Here is a 22,427-nt window from a genome sequence, read left to right as displayed (position 1 = left end):
CCCATATAGAACTATTTCACTGCCCTTGAAGTTCTTACTCACCATAGAGCATTAGAGCTCAAAAGCACACTTTAAAAAGCACAGTAAAGCTGTTAAAACTCTAAACTCTGTCAAAATTATTCATGTGTGCTGGTGTATTAGCAATGTAAAGCAAATGAATTGCCATGTAAGACACAGGTAATAATTTATGGCGTTGACATCTAATCATTTCAGATCATATGGCTAATGCATAAAAACAACTGGGATCAGCATCAGCAGGGGAATTGTTCTCTGTGTCACTCATATAAGTTTTGAATGGTGTGATCACCAATATGATTTTTGAAACATTCTGTTTTGTCTGAAAATAATTAATTACACATGGACTACAGTCAAGTTTCAGATGATACCCTACTTTAAGCATCAGTGACTGAGAGAATGACCTTGATGACTATCAGGTTTTGTGGACATTGTATTTTTGGCAAACAAGGAGCCAAATGGTGATTTCACACAAAGGGAAAACTTATAAATTCTCTATTGATGCAAACTTCTCTTGAGGTTCCAGCTTTTCTTCACTTGTTATTCAGGTTTTGCTAGGACACAGAGATCACTATATTAACAATACTGGCCTGAACTTGTAGCAAGATATGATTGTAACTTTTGTTCACTAACTAACCAGGTAGAATCAACCAGTAAAAATCATATAGTAAAAAAAACATAGAGAAGGCTAGCAATTTATTATATACAATATAGGTCTCATATGAAAGCGAAACAAACATATAGAAGAAGTAGACAAAAAGACAGTAGAAGAGCAAAAATGTGCACATTACCAATCTAGGCTTACAGCTACCTAATAATACAATGGAATCAAAATTAAGCACAAGATCACTATTTATAGCAAAACACAGCTTCAGGATGCTGGATCTACTTCAGCACCTGCAAGTTGTCCCTCCAGTATATTAACCTACATAAAGTTTGTAGGCAAAAAAATAGCCCTAGATCATAGCAATATGTGTTAAACTTCTTGTTAGCTTAAAACAATCACCAATATTTTCAAAAAATAATAATCTCTAATGGCATATTGGTTTTAGCATTGAGCATTCTGGGATTCGATTACACACTGGGGCACGTTTCAAATTCTAAATCTAATGGTGGCATGGTGCTCAGGTGAATAAGTTGGCACTATATATACTGAACTCCAGGATAAGATAATCAAAGTCATAAATCTTTTAAAAAGAAAATTACAGGCTGGCCATCTACCAAAAGCAGTTAATTGGAAAATCATGAGATGCTCTGCAGTACTGCAATCATGTTATATATATAGGATATATATACTAATTCTTGTCTCCCTAATCAAACATCTTAAACTAAAAAAATGCAATCGTTTGACTGCGGCAAGAGGACAGAACCTTCTATATCTGGTATCATGTCACCATATACACCTTTAAACATAAGAGCTTCCCTCAAAGGCATAGAATAGAATATGAATGTGCGATAGAGAGCAGAATGAATACCAAAATTAAGTGATCACAAAAAACATAGGCATGAAAAATTGGTATTAGTTAATTGAGTAAAGGATTTCACCTCTGCAGTAAAACCAAACTATATTATTGATTATATTATACCTAACTGACAACTGCATAATGCAGTAGAGATGGCAATTGTTGTCAACCCTTAGATGAGTAACTTAGGTGAAGCCACCGTGATACAACAATAGAGGATACACTTGAATGTCACTAAGTACTTCACATTGAGTTAAACAAAAACATGTTCTATCTTCTAATAGGGCTTCTACCTGTCACCAGAGTTGATTGCACATCTGTATTTCTGTGTTCCCTACACATTCATGCAGTCCAAACAAAGAGATGTACAAGCACCTCCCCTTGAAGAGTGGTTGCCAGTTCAAAAATCAATGAGAAATTTGTTCCTCCATATCCTCATCAACATCGTCATCACTCTCATGATCCTCGGACACAACACCCGCTTCCATGTCCTCTTCGTCCACATCGTCTTCATCATCATATTCCTCCTCATTTTCATCATCCTCCCCCGCGGCACCAAACTCTTCCCCAATGTTTTGTTCATTGCGGCTACTCCTTCGATCTTTGCCCTTGCCCTTTCCAACCTCCTCCATCCCCATATGCATCAAATGCAGATACTGATACCTTATCCCCATCATGGGGTGCTTGTCCACAAGCATTTGCCTCCGGTATGATTCCCTGAGAACTACCGTCTGCGTCCTCAGCTTGTGCGACAAGTAGAAAATCCCAGGGTGCCTAGCCACCACCTTCCTGAACCCGGGTGGCAGCCGCAGCGCCTCCCCAAGCTTGACCAGCACCTCCTTCTCCATCTTCTTTCCCACTGTGAGACTCAGGACCTCGTGCAGCACCGCCACGGTCCTCTTCTCCGTGATGTCACTCCTTGGCGCCAGGTGCGACCCATCCTCATAGGGCGAGATGTACGGCAACCTCTGCCACTCGTCCAGCCATTTGCGCACCTTCTTGTCCAGCTCGAATCCTCTGGGGAACGAGAGTGGGAAGGCGACCGCGTCACCGACCTTGTAGCCGCCGGTGCGCTGCGCGTAGGCCTGCATCGCCGACAAGGCGAGGTCCTTCCTGTAGCAGACGAGCTCGAGGAGGCTGCCGTCCGGGGAGAGCGCGAAGTAGTCCGGGTAGTTGGGGAGCAGCGAGCGTTGGAAGTCCGACGCGAGGCCGAGGTCGAGCCGGAGGCGCGCGACGAGGCGGAGCGGGAGCGCGCGGGAGGGGGCGAGCATGAGCAGCCGAAGCAGGCGGTCAGCGGCGTCGGGGAGCGTGGCGTCGACGACCTGCGCCTCGGCGGCGTGCAGCGCCGAGAGCCGGGGCGTCGGGGAGACCTCGATGGGGTGCGGCGAGAGCGCGAACGCCGAGGGGTATTGCCGCAGGAAGCGCAGCGGGCGGTACGGGAAGGGGATCGTGGAGGGCAGTGAGTGCAGCGGCACGGCGTGCGGCGGCGGCGTGGCGGCGAGGAGCGCGTCCTTGGTGAGGAGGAACGGCACCAGGTGGCCCTCCCGCTCCACGACGTGGTCGAGCGCCCGGTCTCGCACCCACGGCACGCGCGCCTCGAGGAGGCCCCGCGCCGGCACTAGAAGCGCCGCCGGTACACGCCGCAGCCGCGGCAGCAGCGGCGGCAGAGGCATCTCTCTCTTCGTGGGGGTTTTGGGAGGCGGGCGGCCGAAATGTGGCGGCGGGGTGCGTGCGCTGCGAACTGGAAGGGGAGATCGGACGGTGGCCGGTTGTGCCTATTTTTAGGTGGGTCGTCAGTCGTGGGTGGGTTGGACCGTGTGGTGCCGAGACTCTCGGCCCAATTGAGGTCCAGTGGCATGCCGCAACGGCGGGGGAAGTGAAACGGTGGGCAAAGAGCCAAGAATCTGGCCGTTTCAACGACGAATTGATTTCTTGCGGTGATTTGGGGTGAAACTGCGACCTCTAAGGTGAGATTTTATCACTTCATATATGATGCATGTTTCAATGTCCACATCAACAACAGTGCTTTTGATGATGATTGTGCTTCTGATGATGATTGTGCAAGAAATTGGTTTTCTGGTACACACCGATTAGAAATCGATCACATTTTTGTTTGGTCTTGGACGCAGGCGAGACGAACGCACTCACGAAATGCTCGTAGTTTCCTCCGCGACGAAGCGCTGGCGACACGATGAATGAATGAATCGAACAGATCCCCTGGAGGAGGCGCCTCCTTCCCCTGCCCCGGAGCGTTGTGCCCGGTTGCGGCAGCTCACCGCCGGCCATAAGCACGCGTCCGGGCCAGGATGTCGTACGACCAGTCGGCTTTCCAGATGGACTACGGGGGCGTGGGCGCCGGCGCCGGCGTCAGCGCGTCCCGGCGTCGGTTCATGCCTTCGGAGTCGCTGGCCCGCGGCGTCATCACGCACGGGTCGGCGCAGCTGCGCACGATCGGGCGGTCGATCCGGGCCGGCGCCACCATGGCGGCCGTGTTCCAGGAGGACCTGAAGAACACCTCCCGGCGGATCTTCGACCCGCAGGACCCGGTGCTGGTGCGGCTGAACCGCGCCTTCCTCATCTCCTGCATCGTGGCCATCGCCGTGGACCCCATGTTCTTCTACCTGCCCATGGTGACCGACGAGGGCAACCTGTGCGTGGGCATCGACCGGTGGCTGGCCGTCGCCACCACCGTGGTGCGCAGCGTGGTGGACCTCTTCTTCCTGGGCCGCATCGCGCTGCAGTTCCGCACCGCCTACATCAAGCCGTCGTCCCGGGTGTTCGGTCGCGGCGAGCTGGTGATCGACACCGCGCTCATCGCTCGCCGGTACATGCGGCGCTTCTTCTCCGCCGACCTGGCGTCCGTGCTCCCGCTGCCGCAGGTGGTGATCTGGAAGTTCCTGCACCGGTCCAAGGGCACCGCGGTGCTGGACACCAAGAACAGCCTGCTCTTCATCGTCTTCATCCAGTACGTCCCGCGCGTGGTGCGCATCTACCCCATCTCCTCGGAGCTGAAGCGCACCAGCGGCGTGTTCGCCGAGACCGCCTACGCCGGCGCCGCCTACTACCTGCTGTGGTACATGCTGGCGAGCCACATCGTGGGCGCCTTCTGGTACCTGCTGTCCATCGAGCGCGTGAGCGACTGCTGGCGGAACGCGTGCGACGAGTTCCCCGGGTGCAACCAGATCTACATGTACTGCGGCAACGACCGGCAGCTGGGCTTCCTGGAGTGGCGCACCATCACCCGGCAGGTGATCAACGAGACGTGCGAGCCGAAGCGGGACGGCAGCATCCCCTTCAACTACGGCATCTACTCGCCGGCCGTCACGTCGGACGTGCTCAAGACCAAGGACACCGCCTCCAAGCTGCTCTTCTGCCTCTGGTGGGGGCTGGCCAACCTGAGCACGCTCGGGCAGGGGCTCAAGACCAGCATCTACACCGGGGAGGCGCTCTTCTCCATCGCGCTCGCCATCTTCGGCCTCATCCTCATGGCCATGCTCATCGGCAACATCCAGACGTACCTGCAGTCCCTCACCGTGCGCCTTGAGGAGATGCGCGTCAAGCAGCGCGACTCGGAGCAGTGGATGCACCACCGCCTGCTGCCGCCGGAGCTCCGCGAGCGCGTCCGCCGCTACGACCAGTACAAGTGGCTCAACACCCACGGCGTGGACGAGGAGGCGCTGGTGCAGAACCTGCCCAAGGACCTCCGCCGCGACATCAAGCGCCACCTCTGCCTGGGCCTCGTCCGCCGGGTGCCGCTCTTCGCCAACATGGACGAGCGCCTCCTGGACGCCATCTGCGAGCGCCTCAAGCCCAGCCTGTGCACGGAGCGCACCTACATCACCCGGGAGGGCGACCCCGTGGACCAGATGGTGTTCATCATCCGCGGCAGCCTCGAGAGCATCACCACCGACGGCGGGCGCACGGGGTTCTACAACCGCAGCCTGCTCGTCGAGGGCGACTTCTGCGGGGAGGAGCTGCTCACCTGGGCGCTCGACCCAAAGGCCGGCGCCTGCCTGCCGTCGTCCACGCGCACCGTCATGGCGCTCTCCGAGGTGGAGGCCTTCGCGCTGCCCGCCGAGGAGCTCAAGTTCGTGGCGGGGCAGTTCCGCCGGATGCACAGCAAGGCGGTGCAGCACACCTTCCGGTTCTACTCCCAGCAGTGGCGCACGTGGGCGGCCACCTACATCCAGGCCGCGTGGCGGCGGCACCTCAAGCGCAGAGCCGCCGAGCTGCGGCGCAGGGAGGACGAGGAGATGGAGGAGGACGAAGGCAAGTCCAACAGGATCAAGACCACCATACTGGTCTCGCGGTTCGCCGCCAACGCTATGCGCGGCGTGCACCGCCAGCGCTCCAGGCGGGGGGCCGGCGCCGCCGTGCCCGAGCTCCTCATGCCCATGCCCAAGCCGCGGGAGCCCGACTTTCGCGACGACTACTGACCAGAGTGAGAGTTTCATACAGGCAGCAACATCCCCGCGTGCGTACGCTCTTCTGCTTCTGCTTCTGCTTCTGCATCTTGTACATGGAATGGAATTTGATTCAACTATCTCATCACTGACTTGTATCTCTTGTACGTATACTAGCTACTGGAGTAGAATCTTGAGACATTCGCTAATGTAGTGTGCACCGAAAATCTTCTTTTCTTTTGTTTTGGAAAAAGCACCAGCAAAAATATGTCAGGCATCTATTGACAGATAAGGGTGCACCGGGAAGTCATCACTTGAGAAGCCGCAGGTTTGCTTGAACTTATCCATGACTTTTTATACAAATGAACGGGCTAGTGCCAGTATCGGAGCCAAGTAGGAAATTTTGGGCCTTCTTTCTAGTGGTTGAACCCATATGACGTGTGAGCTGAAGACTCGATTCTTTATTATTGAAGGATAACTGAATCTCGTTCATATTTATCAAATACAAATAAAAATGCTACTGTGTTCAAAACTAAAAATTTTTGTCAAGTGAACAAGGCCTAACAGAGCCAGACAAAACCCAACCAAATGGCCTTTTTATACATCATGTTTATATTGAGTGAACTTTTTAAGGTATGTTTGGATGGTAGAATCATATCTGTTCCTCTTGAGAATTATCTGAAACGCTTTCAAACAAGGCTACAGTCAGAGTCAGCGATTCGGAGCTGAAATGTTTCTTGTGATCCTGAGATTTTCCTTGTGAAGGACTGGAGCGCCATTTGGGTGGTTTTGCATGATTCTTATGCCACTCATGTGCTTCTACTACGTATTTTTTTTCTCCCACATCTTTAAGTACAATAGGTTAAAACATGTTGTACTTAATAAGTTGTTCTACGCTTCCAGATTTTTTTAGATATATATTCATTTATATATATTCTTTATTATGGAAAACCGTGTTTAATTAGAATCAAGCCTACCAGCCAAATGATCCCACAATGCTTAAAGGTTTTAAAAGAATGATTGCCCTACACTTAAAAGTGGTTCTAATGAAAGTAAGCATTTCGAAAAAAAAAATTGTGGTGAGCAATGTATGTTTTTAAAAAACAATAGCATTGGAATCGTTTTTGTATGTCAAACCAAAGGGCGTTGCTACGGTACATATAGTAGTATTTGGTTTTTGAAATACATATAACAATTAAGTAATCAATAAATCATTAAAATGGAAAAAGAAAAAACGACAATCTACCAGAGGTCACCTTCCTTATTCTGCCTTACGCACGAATCTATGCATGTGTCGGTGTTTTTTCCCCGGGGGGTCACACCAACGAGTAAATTTGTATGCGTGCTCCCCTTTCCGGATGGTGATGCAAGAAGACACGGAGATTTATCCTGGTTCGGGCAAGAGAAGGCCCTACGTCCAGCGGGGGGAGAGAGTTTGTATTATCTTGCACCTAAGTGCTTGTACAGGGGCGAATACAAGCGTGGAATGAAATGTGTCGCTCTACTACGTGTGTGTGTTCTTGCGTTGTGATGTCCCCCTCTTCTATTCCTGAGTCCCTCCTTTTATAGCTCCAAGGAGAGACAAAGGGTACATGCATAGATATTAGAGTAGGGATCGATAGCCGCATGGAGCGCTGACCTACTCGAGGCTTCCGTACGTCATGGCCTCGAGCCGTCCCATCTTGATAGCTTGGTGATGATTACGCGTGCTCCTGCGTGCTGCCCTGCCAGCCGCCTTGTGCTGGTTCTGAGATCGCATGCTCGTATGGTATGGTGGCGGATCCGGCGGAGCAGCTGTGGTGCTGTCAGTCGATGCCCGACTTGTCCCCGGGAAGGGACCTCGTTCGGTCGAGGGTCGGGCGCCGCGTAATAGGCTGATATCCGGAGCGCTGACCTTGGGTGTCTCGAGGGGGTCCCGATTAGACGTTCCGTCCTCGTTTCCTGCGTCCTGACACACCCTGGGTCGTTCGGTGGGAAGGCTGCAAAAAGAACGATGGGACAGAAGCTTGTTCCCTATCACGCCTTCCGTGACCCGTGTGTTAGGTGGGAAACGTCAGATGCATTTAATGCTCCCGCCCGCGTGCGCGCGTCAGGCGGCGGACAGTGTCCTAACGCTCGACGTCTCTCGGTTCGCTCGAGCCCGCTTCCGTCTTCGACGGTAGTCGTTGCTCGAGCCCTGACCGATTCGCTCGACGCTATTTCCGTATTCGAGGCTGCGACCGTCGATGGCGGCGCGTAAGTAAGATTAAAGCGTCGAATTGGGGGTCCCAACCTTCGTACGAGCAATCTCATAATGCGCATCGCTGAGGGTACCCCTTACCGATACCCTCGACAGTAGCCCCCGAGCCTCCATTTGAGCGCTAGCGCTCGAATGGAGGTTTTTGATTTACGGTTGAATTTTCGTGGGGGCGCGCGAGCGACCCCGCGGGGTAGCCCCTGAACCCTCGAAGGAGTTTTTAACTCCTTCGAGGGTTATGTTATCTAATTCGCAGAAACGCTTTCGACACCAGCGATGGAAGGTTCTGACTAGCTCGTCTTTGCACGGAGGTTTTGACGTACTCTCGATAGAGCGAGCGTCTTCCACCCCAAATTGAGTTCCTAGCGGGTAGTTCAAGTGAGAACCTGTGCCCCTTTCGAGGGGGTCAGCTGTAGCCCGGAGGCGTCCTCATAAAGCAGGGTCGACGTGGTCGGGGATACCGGTCTCATTCGATAGAGTCCAGCGGCTCGATGCCTCCCTTCGGGGGGATTCCTCTCGACTGTCTCGACCCTACCTTGAACATCGCCAGCAAGTCCTCGAGGCGGGCCTCGATTTTCGACCACTCGCTGGGGATCCCTGACTCTGGCGCTCGAGATCGGCTGTCGAACCCTTTCGGCGGGCCAGCCATCGACCTCTCGAGACTTTTGCGGTTATGTACCTTGGCTTACGAGGGAAGGAACCGGTCGTGGCGGTTCGCCTTTCTGCCCGTTGGGCGCGTCTTTTTAGGCGGATGACGTCGCGACACCGTATCGGCGAGGAATTCGGAGAGTCCGGTCTGTGAGGAGAGAGAGAGAGAGCTGTCAGGCGGCGCATTTATGGGGGGAGTTACCTTACTTCTCGGATCTGTCCGTTGGCGGACAGTTGCCTATAAATATGCCGTCGCGTCACCGCCGTTCCTCTCCCTTCCACCTTCTCGCTCTCGTTCCTTTGCTGCCTTAACTGTCTCGTCATCTCACGCGCACACGCCCCCTCGAGCCGTAGCGAACCCACCGCCCCGTTAGCCGAGATGCCTGTAAGACTCGTCGCCGCCGATGACTGGCGCCCGTCGTCGATGACGGAGCGCCGGCTGTTAGAGCTCGAGAAGGAGGGACTGCTGCGCCGCCGCACCTCGCTGTCGTCGCCAGAGTGGATCGCGCCGCCAGCGAGCCACAGGGCGCCTCAGCCACCCGAGGGCTACGTGGTGTCGTTCGCCAAGTTTCACCGCCACGGTCTGGGCGCGCCTCCCAGCCGCTTCATGCGAGCCCTCTGCTTCCATTATGGGGTGGAGCTGCAGCACTTCTCCCCGAACGCCATCACCGTGGCGGCGGTCTTTGCCGCCGTGTGTGAGGGCTTCCTAGGGATGATGCCGCACTGGGAGCTGTGGCTCCACCTCTACAGGGGAGAGCTGTTTCACGCCTCCACCGGAACCACGGGCGTGAGGAAACCCGTGCGGGCGGGTTGCCTCAATCTGGTGCAGAAGACGGGGAAGACGGACCGGCCGCGGGAGTACATCCCGGTGGGGTTGTCGACCAACCACGCCGGTTGGGACTCCCAATGGTTCTACCTGTGGAACGACGACAACCTCCTTCCTTCCTACTCGGGCCGTCTAATCTTGGAGCGCCCAGCGGACTGGACTTACGGCGTCGTCCAAGCTCATCAGCCTCGACTCGACCCTCTCCTCGACGCCCTGAAGAAGCTTCGCCAGGAAGGTTTGACCGCCGCCCTTGTCCTCTCGGCCGTCCATCATCGGAGAGTTCTCCCTCTGATGTCACGACCGCTGAGGATGGACGAGATGGGCCCTGGCGTCTCGTCTCGAGACCTCGAGGCATGCCGGATGTCCAGCGAGCCTCCGGCAGACGATGAAGTCGCGGCCCGAGTCAGGGCCGCAATTGCCGGTGATTTTAAGCCGGAGCATGTCAACGGCTTCCCCATGAGGCCTGACGCAGGCTCGATCGATCTGGTATGTTTTCTTCTTACGTGCAGCCTCGATTCTGGGTTTCCCTTATTCCCTCTCTTTCTTCTAAGTCTACCTTAGTTTTGGCAGGGTCGAATTGATGTCCGGTCCTCGAGGCCTCCGGTAAAGGAGGACGAGGTCGATCGCGACAAGCGGCGCCAATCCGCCGAGAAGCTGAAGTCTGCCAAGGACTCCGCAAAGAAGGGGGAGAAGAAGAAGAACCTCGACCGCCAAGCATTAGAGGCGCGTCGAGCCAAATCCAGGCAGAGGGGGGAACCTGAGGAAGAATCCCCCAACGATGACGATGACGACGACGAGAGTAGCGACGATTCCGAGGGGATGGCGTCGCGCCTCGATCGGATCCTCGAGGGCCCGCCTCGAGGTGACGTCGACGCCCCCTGGACGGAGGTGCCGGAGGAGGGTCCGAGCGGATCTCGTCGCCCCCGGCCCGACGCTCCTTCCGCGCCCAAGGCGGGCCAAGACGCACCGCGCCCTCCCCTGGCGCCCAGGGAGAGCGGTCCGGCTAGGTCCCAGGCGTCGGGGCCGCTAACTCGCGGTCGCGCTGCGGCCTCTGAGAAAGGGGACGCTGGTCGTAGGAGCACGAGTCCCGGCGCCCGCCAGGCGGGGACCGACGTACCTAGGCCAGTTTCCGCCCCCGAGGGGCTTAGCGCCCCGACGCGGGGTGGCTCGAGGCCCGCTGGTCGGGTAGGCGGAAGGCGAGCCGTTCTGCCCGTGGGGTAAGCCCTTTTGTCGTTGCGGTCTTTGTCCCCCCATTCTTTCACCCTTCCTCACATGCTGACTTTTTCTCAGGTTGAAACGAACCCTCGAGCAGGCCCAACCATCGATGGCCAAGAGGCTCAGAACGGGTGCCACCTCCACGGAACCAGGTTCGTAGTTAATTCCTGGGTGCTACGATATCCTTACGTCGGTTATCATAACGTCTGACCCTTACCCTTTGTTTTGTAGGCTCGTCAAGCACCCAACCTTCAGCCGGCGTCGAGATAGCTTCGCCTCGTCCCGCGCCTACTTCGCCGCCACCGACTCACGATGCGGCCCCCCAGACGCGAGCGTCAGAGGGAGCCCCCGAGCCCTCTCGATTGGGGGTCGAGGGGGAACCCATCACCATCAGCGATACGTCTGATGGCAACGAAGCGTCTGGGGGCGCTCGACCCATGGAGGAAGAAGCGTCGACTCCTAACGTCGCAGGACGGACTCCCTGGCCCGCAGGCCTTCGAGCCCTCGAGGTGCAAAAGAAGATGGTGGAGGAGGAGGGGCGGGAGCGCGAGGCGACGCAGCCGTCACTGGGGCAGCAGCAGCAGCGGCCCCAGCCGGGGGAGCAACTGCAGCATCAGCAGGGGGAGCAGCAGCAGCAGCTGGGGCAGCAACTGCAGCTGGAGGGCCAAGAGAACGAGCCACTCGAGCCCCCGCCTCAAACTTTGGCCGAACCGGCGCCGCTGGCGTCGCAAGAGCCCGGCGATCAAGAGGGAGATTTGCCGGTGTACGGGCCTCCTACCCCAGCGTGGCTCCTCCCGGGGGCGCCTGCCGCGATCCGGGCAGAGTCGGGGCGAGCGGACGGAGTGGTGGCACTCGCCTGCATGATGCGCACCCCTACCGACCCCGAGTCCGAGATCAAGGGGACACTCTACGGCATGGACGGGATCGCTCCAGGGTTCCTCCGGGAGCGTCGAGCGTGGGAGGACCGTTTTCCCTCTGAGGAAGACGAGATCGGATCGTCTGGGAGCAAGGACGGTACGTGGAAGACGGTGGACGACGACGGCCGGTTCCCTTGTCTCGCCGACCTGTTCTTGCGCCACGGGGGTTCCCTCGAGACCGTCGAGAACTTCCTCCGCGGCGTCAAGGTGCGGGCCGATCGGGAGATGGAGAACTGGTGCCCCGATCGGATTCGTATCCGGGCTTCCAGCGACCCGTCCGAGCCCAATATCTTCCTCGATGACAAGAAGGAAGTCGAGAAGTGGGAGCACGTCGAGGAGCTCCGCCTTTGGATGAAACACGTGGTGGGGCTCCTATCGGACGTCATTAACAACGGGCTTGGGCCAGCCTATTTTGTAAGTGTTTCTCGAGCCCCAATCTTTGCGGTGCTTTCGGGTCTCCGTGTTCTAATCCCCCTGACCCCTGATTCGCAGGATATGAAAGAGACCTCTCGCATCAAGTCTAGCTTCATACATGCCACGAGGGGCGGATGGGAGCAGCTTCCCCTCCTCAAGGATCAGCTCCTCGAGTCGCAGGAAAAGCTGCTTAAAGCTTACAAGGATCTTATAGCGCTCGAGGAGGAGAAGAAGGTGAGGGAGGCTGCTTTGGCCGAGGCCCGAGAGGTCTCGAAGAAGGCGGAGGAGGAGGCGGTGCGGCTACGGGAGCGGACTCTTACGGTCGAGGAGGCCGCATCCAGAGCCCGGGAAGAGGTCCTGTCCCACAAGAGCATCATCGCGGATCTGGACAAGGAGAAGGGCCTTCTCCAAACCGACCTGGACTCCCTCCGCGATACCTTCCAGAAGATGAAGGTGGCGTACGTGGACAATGAGGTCGCCAGGGGTGCCGCCGAGGACGCAAAGAAGAAAACCCTCGAAGACCTCGAGATGGAGCGAGCTCGATCCCGCAGTCTCTCTGACGACGTCGAGCGTCTGAAGGGAGAACTGCTAGAGAAGAGTGGAGCCGTCGCTCAGGCTGGCAGGGTGATCGAAGATCTCCGCGTCGCCAATACTGAGCTGACGCGCTCCAACAGAGAGATCGAGCGTGCCAATACCAGATTGGTTGGCGAGAACACGGCTCTAGAGGAGAGCATCAAAGGTATGTTCCCTTTGTCGAATTTCCTTTTCGAGGTGTGCTTGAGTTTTTTCTAAAGCTCCTTTGTATTGGTATTTGTAGGGCTCAAGGACGAACTCCTGGCCGCCCAAGCCGAGGCTCGCAACGCCAAGGCTCAACTCGAGGCTGAGGTTGCTTTGAACCGTCGAGTGCGGACGGCGATAAGCGATCTCTCGACCTCTTGGGAGGTCGAGCCAATGGATGAGTCGAGGGAGGACTCTCGAGGTGACGCACTGGTCGATCAGCTGTGCTACTTAGGTGCGACGCTGCGAGATCGGGTGCGGGATGCCCACCACATCGGGGTGAAGCGGGCGATGGCGGTTGTCTGCTCGGGCTTCTCCTACGACATGGAGGTAGTATCCCACGGCTTCGTCACCGACATCTCTAAGACCGACGCGGAGAACGAAGAAAGGCTTCACGCTTTGATCGATGACGCGGAGGCCCCTGGAGAGAGGCTGGCCAAGCTATTTGAACCTGAGGTGCTTCCTCCTGAGACTGGCTCGGGCGGAGGTGAGGGTGGCGAGGATCGTACCATGGACCGAGGCCTGCGAGCCTGCTCGGGGTGCCTGGGGCCCCTTGTATAAAACTTAGTTAATCCTGTTTCTGAGCGATACAGTACTTTTGTGGTTGTTAAATGTTTGTTTGTCTTTCCACTCGAGGTTCTTTTATTTCCTTTGCGCCTACACATGTGTTCCTTGTTCGATTTTTCGTAAAACACAGCCTCGATCGCCTCGAGGGTGAGGGAAGTGAGTAGAGTTTCCATAGCCCGGGGGCGTAGGTGTTCTCAGGCTCGCTATCCTTCGGTCCTCGAGGGGCTCGAGGCGCCTCGACTACTCGATCGTTCAAGGTTTACTAAGTAGGAAATAGAGAAACTTTTTGGCTTTTTCGACGCTTGGGGAGGGGTCGTCCCTCTGGTAGCCCCCGAGGGGGTGCGGACTATGATGGGTCATGGTCGGCATCCCCTTTTAACGTCGAGACTATAATTCGTAACTATTTTTGGTACAGAAAGAAACTGCTCGAGGGAAAGACTTTATTTATTCATGCGTTCATTTATAAAGTCTTCGTACAAAAAGTAGGACCGTAAATCTAGGACTTCTAGGGGTAGAATCGACGTAGCTGTTCGATGTTCCATGCGTTGGTGAAGACTGCCCCCTTTTCGTCCGCCAATTTGTACGTTCCTGGCTTAAGGACCTCGGCCACCACATACGGGCCTTCCCAAGGTGGGGTTAGCTTGTGGCGTCCTTGGTTGCTTTGCCGGCGTCGTAGGACAAGGTCGCCTACGTTGAGGTCCCTCTTGCGCACGTGCTTGTCGTGGTAGCGTCGGAGTCTCTGCTGATATCTAGCAGAGTTGAGGAGGGCCATGTCTCGAGCTTCCTCGAGTTGGTCGACCGCGTTTTCTTGAGCTTCTTTGTTCGATTGCTCATTGTAAGCCTTGAGTCGAGGTGACCCATACTCGAGGTCTGTGGGGAGGATAGCCTCAGAGCCGTAGACCATAAAGAACGGGGTGTATTTGGTGGCCCTGCTCGGCGTTGTCCTTAGGCTCCATAGGACCGAGGAAAGCTCCTCGACCCATCTCTTGCCGAATTTCTTCAATCGATTGTAGATCCTTGGTTTGAGTCCTTGCAAAATCATGCCGTTGGCACGCTCGACCTGGCCGTTAGTTCGAGGGTGGGCTACTGCGGACCAATTCACACGGATGTGATGCTGATCACAGAAATCCAAGAACTTTCTGCCAGTAAACTGGGTGCCGTTGTCGGTGATGATGACATTGGGGATCCCAAATCGATGGATGATGTCGGAGAAGAAGAGGACGGCCTGCTCGGAGCGGATGTTAGCGATGGGTCGAGCCTCGATCCATTTAGAGAACTTGTCAATAGCCACCAGCAAATGTGTATACCCTCCTTTCGCCTTTTGTAGAGGTCCTACTAAGTCGAGCCCCCACACCGCAAACGGCCAGGTGATGGGGATCATCTGAAGAGCATGGGCGGGCAGGTGCGTCTGTTTGGCGTAGAATTGGCACCCGTGACACGAGCGTACGAGCTCGACGGCATCCGCCACGGCCGTTGGCCAGTAAAAGCCTTGCCGAAAAGCGTTTCCTACAAGGGTCCGTGGGGCGGCGTGGTGGCCACAAGCCCCCGAGTGCAGGTCGTCGAGGAGTTTTCGGCCTTCCTCTATGGTGATGCAATGCTGTAAGATTCCCGTCGGGCTCCGTCGATATAGCTCGTTGTCTTCACCATAGATCACATATGATTTGGCCCGTCGAGCGATACGACGAGCTTCTGTTCTGTCTTCTGGCAACTCACCGCGGATAAGGCAGTCGAGGAACGGTGTGCGCCAATCGAATGGTCGACCCGGTCGTCGTTCTATTTCCATCACCTCTTCCTCCATCAAGAGCGCATCGACAGCATTGGTTGGTTGGGCGATGGTGGTATCGGCGCCAGCCCCCGTGCCTAGGTCGACGGATGGCTCGTGTAGATCCTTTGAGAATACATCAGGCGGCACTGTGCCTCTGGTAGATGCAATCTTGGCGAGTTCGTCGGCTGCCTCGTTGTAGCGTCGAGCGACATGGACGAGCTCGAGGCCGTGGAATTTGTCTTCGAGTCGACGCACCTCCTTGCAGTATGCTTCCATTTTTGGGTCATGGCAACTCGAGGCTTTCATTACCTGGTCGATGACGAGTTGGGAGTCGCCTCGGACGTCGAGGCGTCGGACTCCTAACTCAATAGCGATCTTGAGACCGTTGACGAGGGCCTCATATTCTGCGACATTGTTAGATGCGGCGAAATGAATCCTGATTAGGTACCTCATGTGGACGCCCAAGGGTGAGATGAACAGTAGGCCGGCCCCGGCCCCAGTTTTCATGAGTGACCCGTCGAAATACATTGTCCACAGCTCCGCCTGGACCTGAGTCGGGGGAAGCTGGGAGTCCGTCCATTCTGCGACGAAGTCTACCAGGGCTTGCGATTTGATGGCCTTTCGAGGCGCATAAGTGAGAGTCTCGCTCATGAGCTCGACCGACCACTTCGCTATCCTTCCCATGGCCTCCTTGCTCTGGATTATTTCGCCCAAAGGGAAAGAAGAGACCACCGTGATAGGATGACCAAGGAAATAATGCTGTAATTTACGGCGGGCAAGGATTACGGCGTAGATCAGCTTCTGGATTTGGGGGTAACGCGCCTTGGTCTCCGAAAGCACCTCGCTGACGAAATAGACCGGCCTTTGGACTGGCAGCGCGTGACCCTCTTCTTGTCTTTCGACCACCACCGCCGCGCTGACGACCTGGGTCGTCGACGCGACGTAGAGGAGCAGCGGTTCCGCAGGTTGAGGTGGAACCAGGACTGGTGCCGAAGTCAGCGTCTTTTTCAGCTTTTCAAGTGCTTCCTCGGCCTCGGGGGTCCAAGAAAAACGCTCGACCTTCTTCAGGAGTCGATATAATGGTAATGCCTTTTCTCCTAGTCTCGAGATGAAACGGCTCAGAGCCGCCAGGCACCCCGTGACTCTCTGGACGCCCTTGATGTCTCGGATTGGCCCCATTTTCGTGATGGCCGAGACTTTCTCGGGGTTGGCCTCGATACCGCGCTGTGAAACAATGTATCCTAAGAGCATGCCTCGAGGCACGCCGAAAACGCACTTCTCGGGATTAAGCTTGATCCGGCTGGTGCGTAAGCAGCTGAAAGCAACCTCGAGGTCCTGGATCAGGTCTCCTTGTTGCTTTGACTTGACGACAATGTCGTCGACGTAGGCCTCGACCGTTGAACCTATATGTTCGCCAAATACGTGGAGCATGCAATGTTGATACGTGGCTCCCGCGTTTCGAAGCCCAAATGGCATGGTCACGTAGCAATACATCCCGAAAGGCGTGATGAAAGAGGTCGCGAGCTGGTCGGACTCTTTCATTTTTATTTGGTGATAACCAGAATAAGCATCAAGGAAAGAAAGGGTTTCACATCCCGCGGTAGAATCGACAATTTGATCAATGCGTGGTAACGGAAAAGGAACTTTCGGACATGCTTTATTCAAACTAGTATAATCGACACACATCCTCATTTTCCCATTCTTTTTCTTAACTAATACAGGGTTCGCTAACCAGTCAGGATGATGAACCTCCTTGATGAATCCGGCCGTCAAAAGCTTGTGGACTTCCTCGCCAATGATCTTGCGCTTTTCCTCGTCGAATCGGCGCAACCGCTGCTTCACTGGCTTGGAACCGGCTCGAATCTCCAAGGAGTGCTCGGCGACTTCCCTCGGTATGCCCGGCATATCCGAGGGACTCCATGCAAACATATCAGCATTCGCACGGAGAAAGTCGACGAGCACGGCTTCCTATTTGGGGTCGAGGTCGGTGCTGATTGTCAGCACCTTGCCGTCGGAGTTGTTGGGGTCGAGCGGGATCTTCTTAGTACCTTCCACCGCCTCGAAGCTGCCCGCATGACGTTTAGGTTCTGGAGCCTCAGCGGCCATGGCTTCGAGCTTCGCAACGAGCTCGGTGGAGCTCTCGACCGCCTCCCCGTACTCGACGCACTCGACGTCGCACTCGTACGCGTGCTCGAAGGAAGAACTGATGGTGATGACGCCTTTGGGACCAGGCATCTTCAGCTTCAAGTATGTGTAGTTGGGTATAGCCATGAACTTGGCGTAGCCCGGGCGTCCGATGATGGCGTGGTACGTGCCTCGGAACCCAACCACCTCAAAGGTGAGGGTCTCCTTCCTGAAGTTGGCCGCCGTTCCGAAGCAGACCGGTAGGTCGATTCGACCTACTGGCAGTGCTTTTTTCCCTGGTACGACGCCATGGAAGCCGCCGGCGCTTGGCTGGAGGCGTCCTCTATCGATGCCGAGGAGATCGAGGGTCTCGAGGTAGATGATGTTGAGGCTGCTGCCGCCGTCCATCAGCACTTTCGAGAGTCGGGTGTTGACGATGATGGGGTCGACGACGAGCGGGTAGACGCCTGGGGCGACCACCTTGTCGGGGTGATCTTCTCGGTCGAAGGTGATGGGAGTGCTGACCAGCTAAGATACTGGGGCACCGCCATCCTTGCTGCAAAGACTTCGCGACGCTCCCTCTTGCGCTGCCTCGCGGTCAACTGAGTCGAAGGCCCGCCATAGATCATGTAGCAGTCGTGGACGGCGGGGAAGCCGTCGTCATCTTTGTTGTCCTCCTTGCCGCCAGCCTTCTCCTTCTTGGAGTCATCACGCGCATCTTTTTTGAGCCCCTGACCGTCGAAATGCTTTCTCAGCATGCGACAATCCTTGAGTTTGTGGTTAGCGCCTCCCTTATGGTAAGGGCACGGCTCCTCCAACATCTTGTCGAAGATGCCTCCCTCCGGAGGGCCTCGCGGCTTCTTTCGATCCATCGTGGCGACGAGGTCGTCACCCGAATCTCCCTGGTGGAACTGCCGCACTTTCTGCTTCTTTTTATTTTTCTTGAGGCCTCGACTGGAAGTCCCTTCTTCATCGACGGGCTGCTTGCCTTTTCTTCCTTCTGAGCTGAAGAAAGCGCCGACTGCCTCCTCCCCTGCCGCGTAGTTAGCTACTACGTCCATCAGCTCGTCGACGGTCTGAGGTCGATTGCGGCCTAATTCCCGCACCAAGTCTCGACTGGTGGTGCCCGAGACAAACGCCAAGATGACGTCGTGGTCGGGGATGTGTGGCAACTCAGTGCGTTGCTTCGAGAAGCGTCGAGCGTACTCCCGAAGAGTCTCTCCTGTCTTCTGTTTGCATTTGCTGAGGTCCCACGAGTTCCCTGGCCGTATATAGGTCCCTTTGAAGTTACCCTCGAAGACTCTGACCAGGTCAACCCAGTTGTGAATCTGATTGGCTGGGAGTTCCTCGAGCCATCGATGGGCGGTGTCGGAGAGGAAAAGGGGTAGTTGTCTGATGATGGCTCGATCATCCCCCCGAGCGCCGCCTAGCTGACAAGCCAGCCTGAAATCGGCCAGCCATAGCTCTGGCTTGGTTTCTCCATTGTACTTCGCGATGCTGGTTGGGGTTCGGAATGGACTAGGCAGGGGCGTGCTGCGAATCGCTCTGCTGAACACCCGCGGGCCCGGTGGCTCGGGGGCCACCCGGTCCTCGTCGCTGTCGTACCTCCCACCGCGATGCGCGCTATAACCACGTTCTTCCGCGTCTCCGTGCCGTCGGCGTCTATTTTCTTTGACGTCGTGTCGCGCGTCGTGTCGACGTTGATTGTCGGCAGGGAGGATGAGAGCGGTCTTTCTGCCTCGAGGGGGAGGTTGTTGCTGGACAGACACCTCCTCTTCGATTAGAGGCTGTTCGTCGCGCTTCTCTGTGGCAGCTCCTCGTCGTCGAGATGCCGAACTTTCAGCTTGTTGAACTGCTGCCACCTGGAGCAACGTCTGAACTTCATCTCGAATTCGTCGGGCCTGGGAATTCGATGGTTCTGGCATGTTACGCAGCAGCATCGTCGCTGCCACTACATTCTGGCCTGCTCGAGGGAAACGGCCGACAGGTTGCTCCGCCTCCGTGTCACCGACGATCTGTCGATGTACCTCTCGAGCGCGTCTGCGGACACTTCCGCCTGGCGGGTAGGGCAGGTCTTGTTCGAGGATTTGCTCGAGCAGGACGAGGCGCTCGCGATCTTCGTCGAGCTTCATCTTGAGCTCCCGCAGCTGCGCGAGCTGCGCAGTTCTATCTTCCTGAGGAAGAGGGTCGAACCGTCCGTCGTTCCCAGGCGTCCTGGGGTCTTCTTGCGCCGCGGGGGCTCGTCCACCCGCAACAGCATCCCGTGTCTCGTCGGTGGTTTCTGCCGCTCCGTCGAGGTGATAGCATTCCCTCGTAGGGTCATAACTGTCTGTCTCGGAGTCGGAGTCCGGCTCGGCAGCGTGGAAATATTCACGTCCTTCCTCCAGCCATCGTTGCCTGAGGGAGGTGATCGAGTATCGTCCGGGGCCTAGACGGCGGAGGCCCCGTACTCGGGAAAGGTCCGGCAGTTCGGACGTCGGCCGCCGCTCTTCGGAACTACGTGGGATGACCATTGGTCTTTCCACGTATGTCTGAGCGTTTGGGCATATCGTCTTGGCGAGCGATGCCGCGGCGTTGTCCAATCCGAACGGCAGTGCCGCCCTTGGAGAGAACAACCCGCGTGGAGGTAGCCTAGCTGCGGTGGGGGAGGGTGCGCGAGACGCGTCTCCCCCCGTCGTCGCGTGGTGCTGAGTCGTCGCGCTTGTTGCTCGGTCACACGGTGTTGCCGACCCGTGGCCCGCATCCTGCCTTGCACGAGTTGTTGGTCGTGCCGAAGCAAGGGGGCCGCGGTGGTGCTGCCCGCGCCTCTTCTTAGGCGGGGAGGCGTGGTGGTGAGGGCGTCTTGGAGCCTTCAACCGTGCTGGCGTAACGCGGACTCCTCCTGGTCCTTTGACCGAGAGCAAGATCATGTCGTAGCCGAAGCCCGTAGACATGAACTCGAGACTCCCAAACCAAATCACCGTGGAGTGCGGAAGCGGCGAGGCAGGAGTAGCCATCCGGAAAGTGGTGGGAAATCGGTAAAAAACACGCAGGACCCCTATCTGGCGCGCCAACTGTCGGTGTTTTTTCCCCGGGGGGTCACACCAACGAGTAAATTTGTATGCGTGCTCCCCTTTCCGGATGGTGATGCAAGAAGACACGGAGATTTATCCTGGTTCGGGCAAGAGAAGGCCCTACGTCCAGCGGGGGGAGAGAGTTTGTATTATCTTGCACCTAAGTGCTTGTACAGGGGCGAATACAAGCGTGGAATGAAATGTGTCGCTCTACTACGTGTGTGTGTGTTCTTGCGTTGTGATGTCCCCCTCTTCTATTCCTGAGTCCCTCCTTTTATAGCTCCAAGGAGAGACAAAGGGTACATGCATAGATATTAGAGTAGGGATCGATAGCCGCATGGAGCGCTGACCTACTCGAGGCTTCCGTACGTCATGGCCTCGAGCCGTCCCATCTTGATAGCTTGGTGATGATTACGCGTGCTCCTGCGTGCTGCCCTGCCAGCCGCCTTGTGCTGGTTCTGAGATCGCATGCTCGTATGGTATGGTGGCGGATCCGGCGGAGCAGCTGTGGTGCTGTCAGTCGATGCCCGACTTGTCCCCGGGAAGGGACCTCGTTCGGTCGAGGGTCGGGCGCCGCGTAATAGGCTGATATCCGGAGCGCTGACCTTGGGTGTCTCGAGGGGGTCCCGATTAGACGTTCCGTCCTCGTTTCCTGCGTCCTGACACACCCTGGGTCGTTCGGTGGGAAGGCTGCAAAAAGAACGATGGGACAGAAGCTTGTTCCCTATCACGCCTTCCGTGACCCGTGTGTTAGGTGGGAAACGTCAGATGCATTTAATGCTCCCGCCCGCGTGCGCGCGTCAGGCGGCGGACAGTGTCCTAACGCTCGACGTCTCTCGGTTCGCTCGAGCCCGCTTCCGTCTTCGACGGTAGTCGTTGCTCGAGCCCTGACCGATTCGCTCGACGCTATTTCCGTATTCGAGGCTGCGACCGTCGATGGCGGCGCGTAAGTAAGATTAAAGCGTCGAATTGGGGGTCCCAACCTTCGTACGAGCAATCTCATAATGCGCATCGCTGAGGGTACCCCTTACCGATACCCTCGACAGCATGATATGCCTCTTTGGCCCTGTCAATATTTGAAGCGCCTCTAGTAAAACAGGAACATAAATGTGATACAATACTAGTCCCAGGAGACTAGTAACACATTTATTACATCAGATAAATTTCAGCGCAGTAGTCTCGATAAACGTGGAAAATAAAGGCACGCTATAATAATAAAGACACCAAAATACAACATAGGTCCAAAGAACCCAAAAACAAACGATATCACAACCGAACATCTGACGAGTCCTAATGCCACAGGCCAAGTTACGCTGGGCGCTGCTGGGCGGGCGCCTAGTCGCGAGTAGGCGCTGGGCGAAGGCCGTCGCCGCGCCCAGGGGGGTAGTCGCGCGTCTCGGCGCTGGGCGGAGCTAGGCGGCGTCGAGGCGGCGCTGAAGCGCGCTAGGCGGCGCTGAAGCGCGCTAGGCGGCGCGTAGGCGGACGCGCGCGCGGGCCGCGGAAATTTTGGCGGCCGCGGTCGAGGGCGGGAGCTGTCCCGCGCGATTGCGCGCCCAGGCGGCCGCGCGGCGTGAATAAGGCCGAGGATTCCCGCGTGGCTGCCATTTGCCCCTTGCAGGTCGAGCTCCTGCCCGCCGGACGCCCTCCTCCCCGCCGCCGCCGGACGTCCTCCTCCCCGCCGCCGCCGGACGCCCTCCTCCCTGCCGGGCGAGCTCCTCCCCGCTGGCCTGGAAGCTGCTCGTCCGCAAGCGCAAGGTCCTCCCCTGCTCCTCACCCCTCCCCCTCCGGCCACTCCCCTCCCAGCTCCTCTCCCCTGCTCCACTCCCCTCCCCCTCCCCAGCTCCTCTCCCCTGCTCCAAGTCCACGGTCCCCTCTCCTGTTCTGTTCTGCATGGATGCTATGCCTGTTTGATTAGTGAATGTGAAATTGTGAATGAATGAATGTTATGCTTATGCACTTATGCCTCTGAATGCATGGATGCGGGATGCCTGAATGCTATGCAGG

At 56.5% G+C, this 22,427-nt stretch overlaps 2 protein-coding genes across 2 annotated transcripts; one reads left to right on the top strand and one right to left on the bottom strand.

Moving 5' to 3' along the window:
* LOC8057239 (protein ROOT PRIMORDIUM DEFECTIVE 1) lies at positions 1,522–3,214 on the bottom strand. Its single transcript, XM_002464125.2, has one exon. The coding sequence runs from the start codon at positions 3,149–3,151 to the stop codon at positions 1,886–1,888; it is 1,266 nt and encodes a 421-aa protein (XP_002464170.2). The 5' UTR covers positions 3,152–3,214; the 3' UTR covers positions 1,522–1,885.
* On the top strand, positions 3,690–6,168 carry LOC8057238 (putative cyclic nucleotide-gated ion channel 9). The gene has a single exon (XM_002466707.2). The coding sequence runs from the start codon at positions 3,785–3,787 to the stop codon at positions 5,912–5,914; it is 2,130 nt and encodes a 709-aa protein (XP_002466752.1). The 5' UTR covers positions 3,690–3,784; the 3' UTR covers positions 5,915–6,168.

The sequence above is a fragment of the Sorghum bicolor genome, chromosome 1 (assembly GCF_000003195.3).
Source record: "Sorghum bicolor cultivar BTx623 chromosome 1, Sorghum_bicolor_NCBIv3, whole genome shotgun sequence".
NCBI lineage: Eukaryota > Viridiplantae > Streptophyta > Magnoliopsida > Poales > Poaceae > Sorghum > Sorghum bicolor.
This window is presented reverse-complemented; position numbering and strand designations above follow the sequence as displayed.

What these genes read in the sequence shown, in the direction of transcription:
- LOC8057239 (XM_002464125.2), bottom strand. Translation starts at nt 3,151, where the DNA reads ATGCCTCTGCCGCCGCTGCTGCCGCGGCTGCGGCGTGTACCGGCGGCG.
- LOC8057238 (XM_002466707.2), top strand. Translation starts at nt 3,785, where the DNA reads ATGTCGTACGACCAGTCGGCTTTCCAGATGGACTACGGGGGCGTGGGC.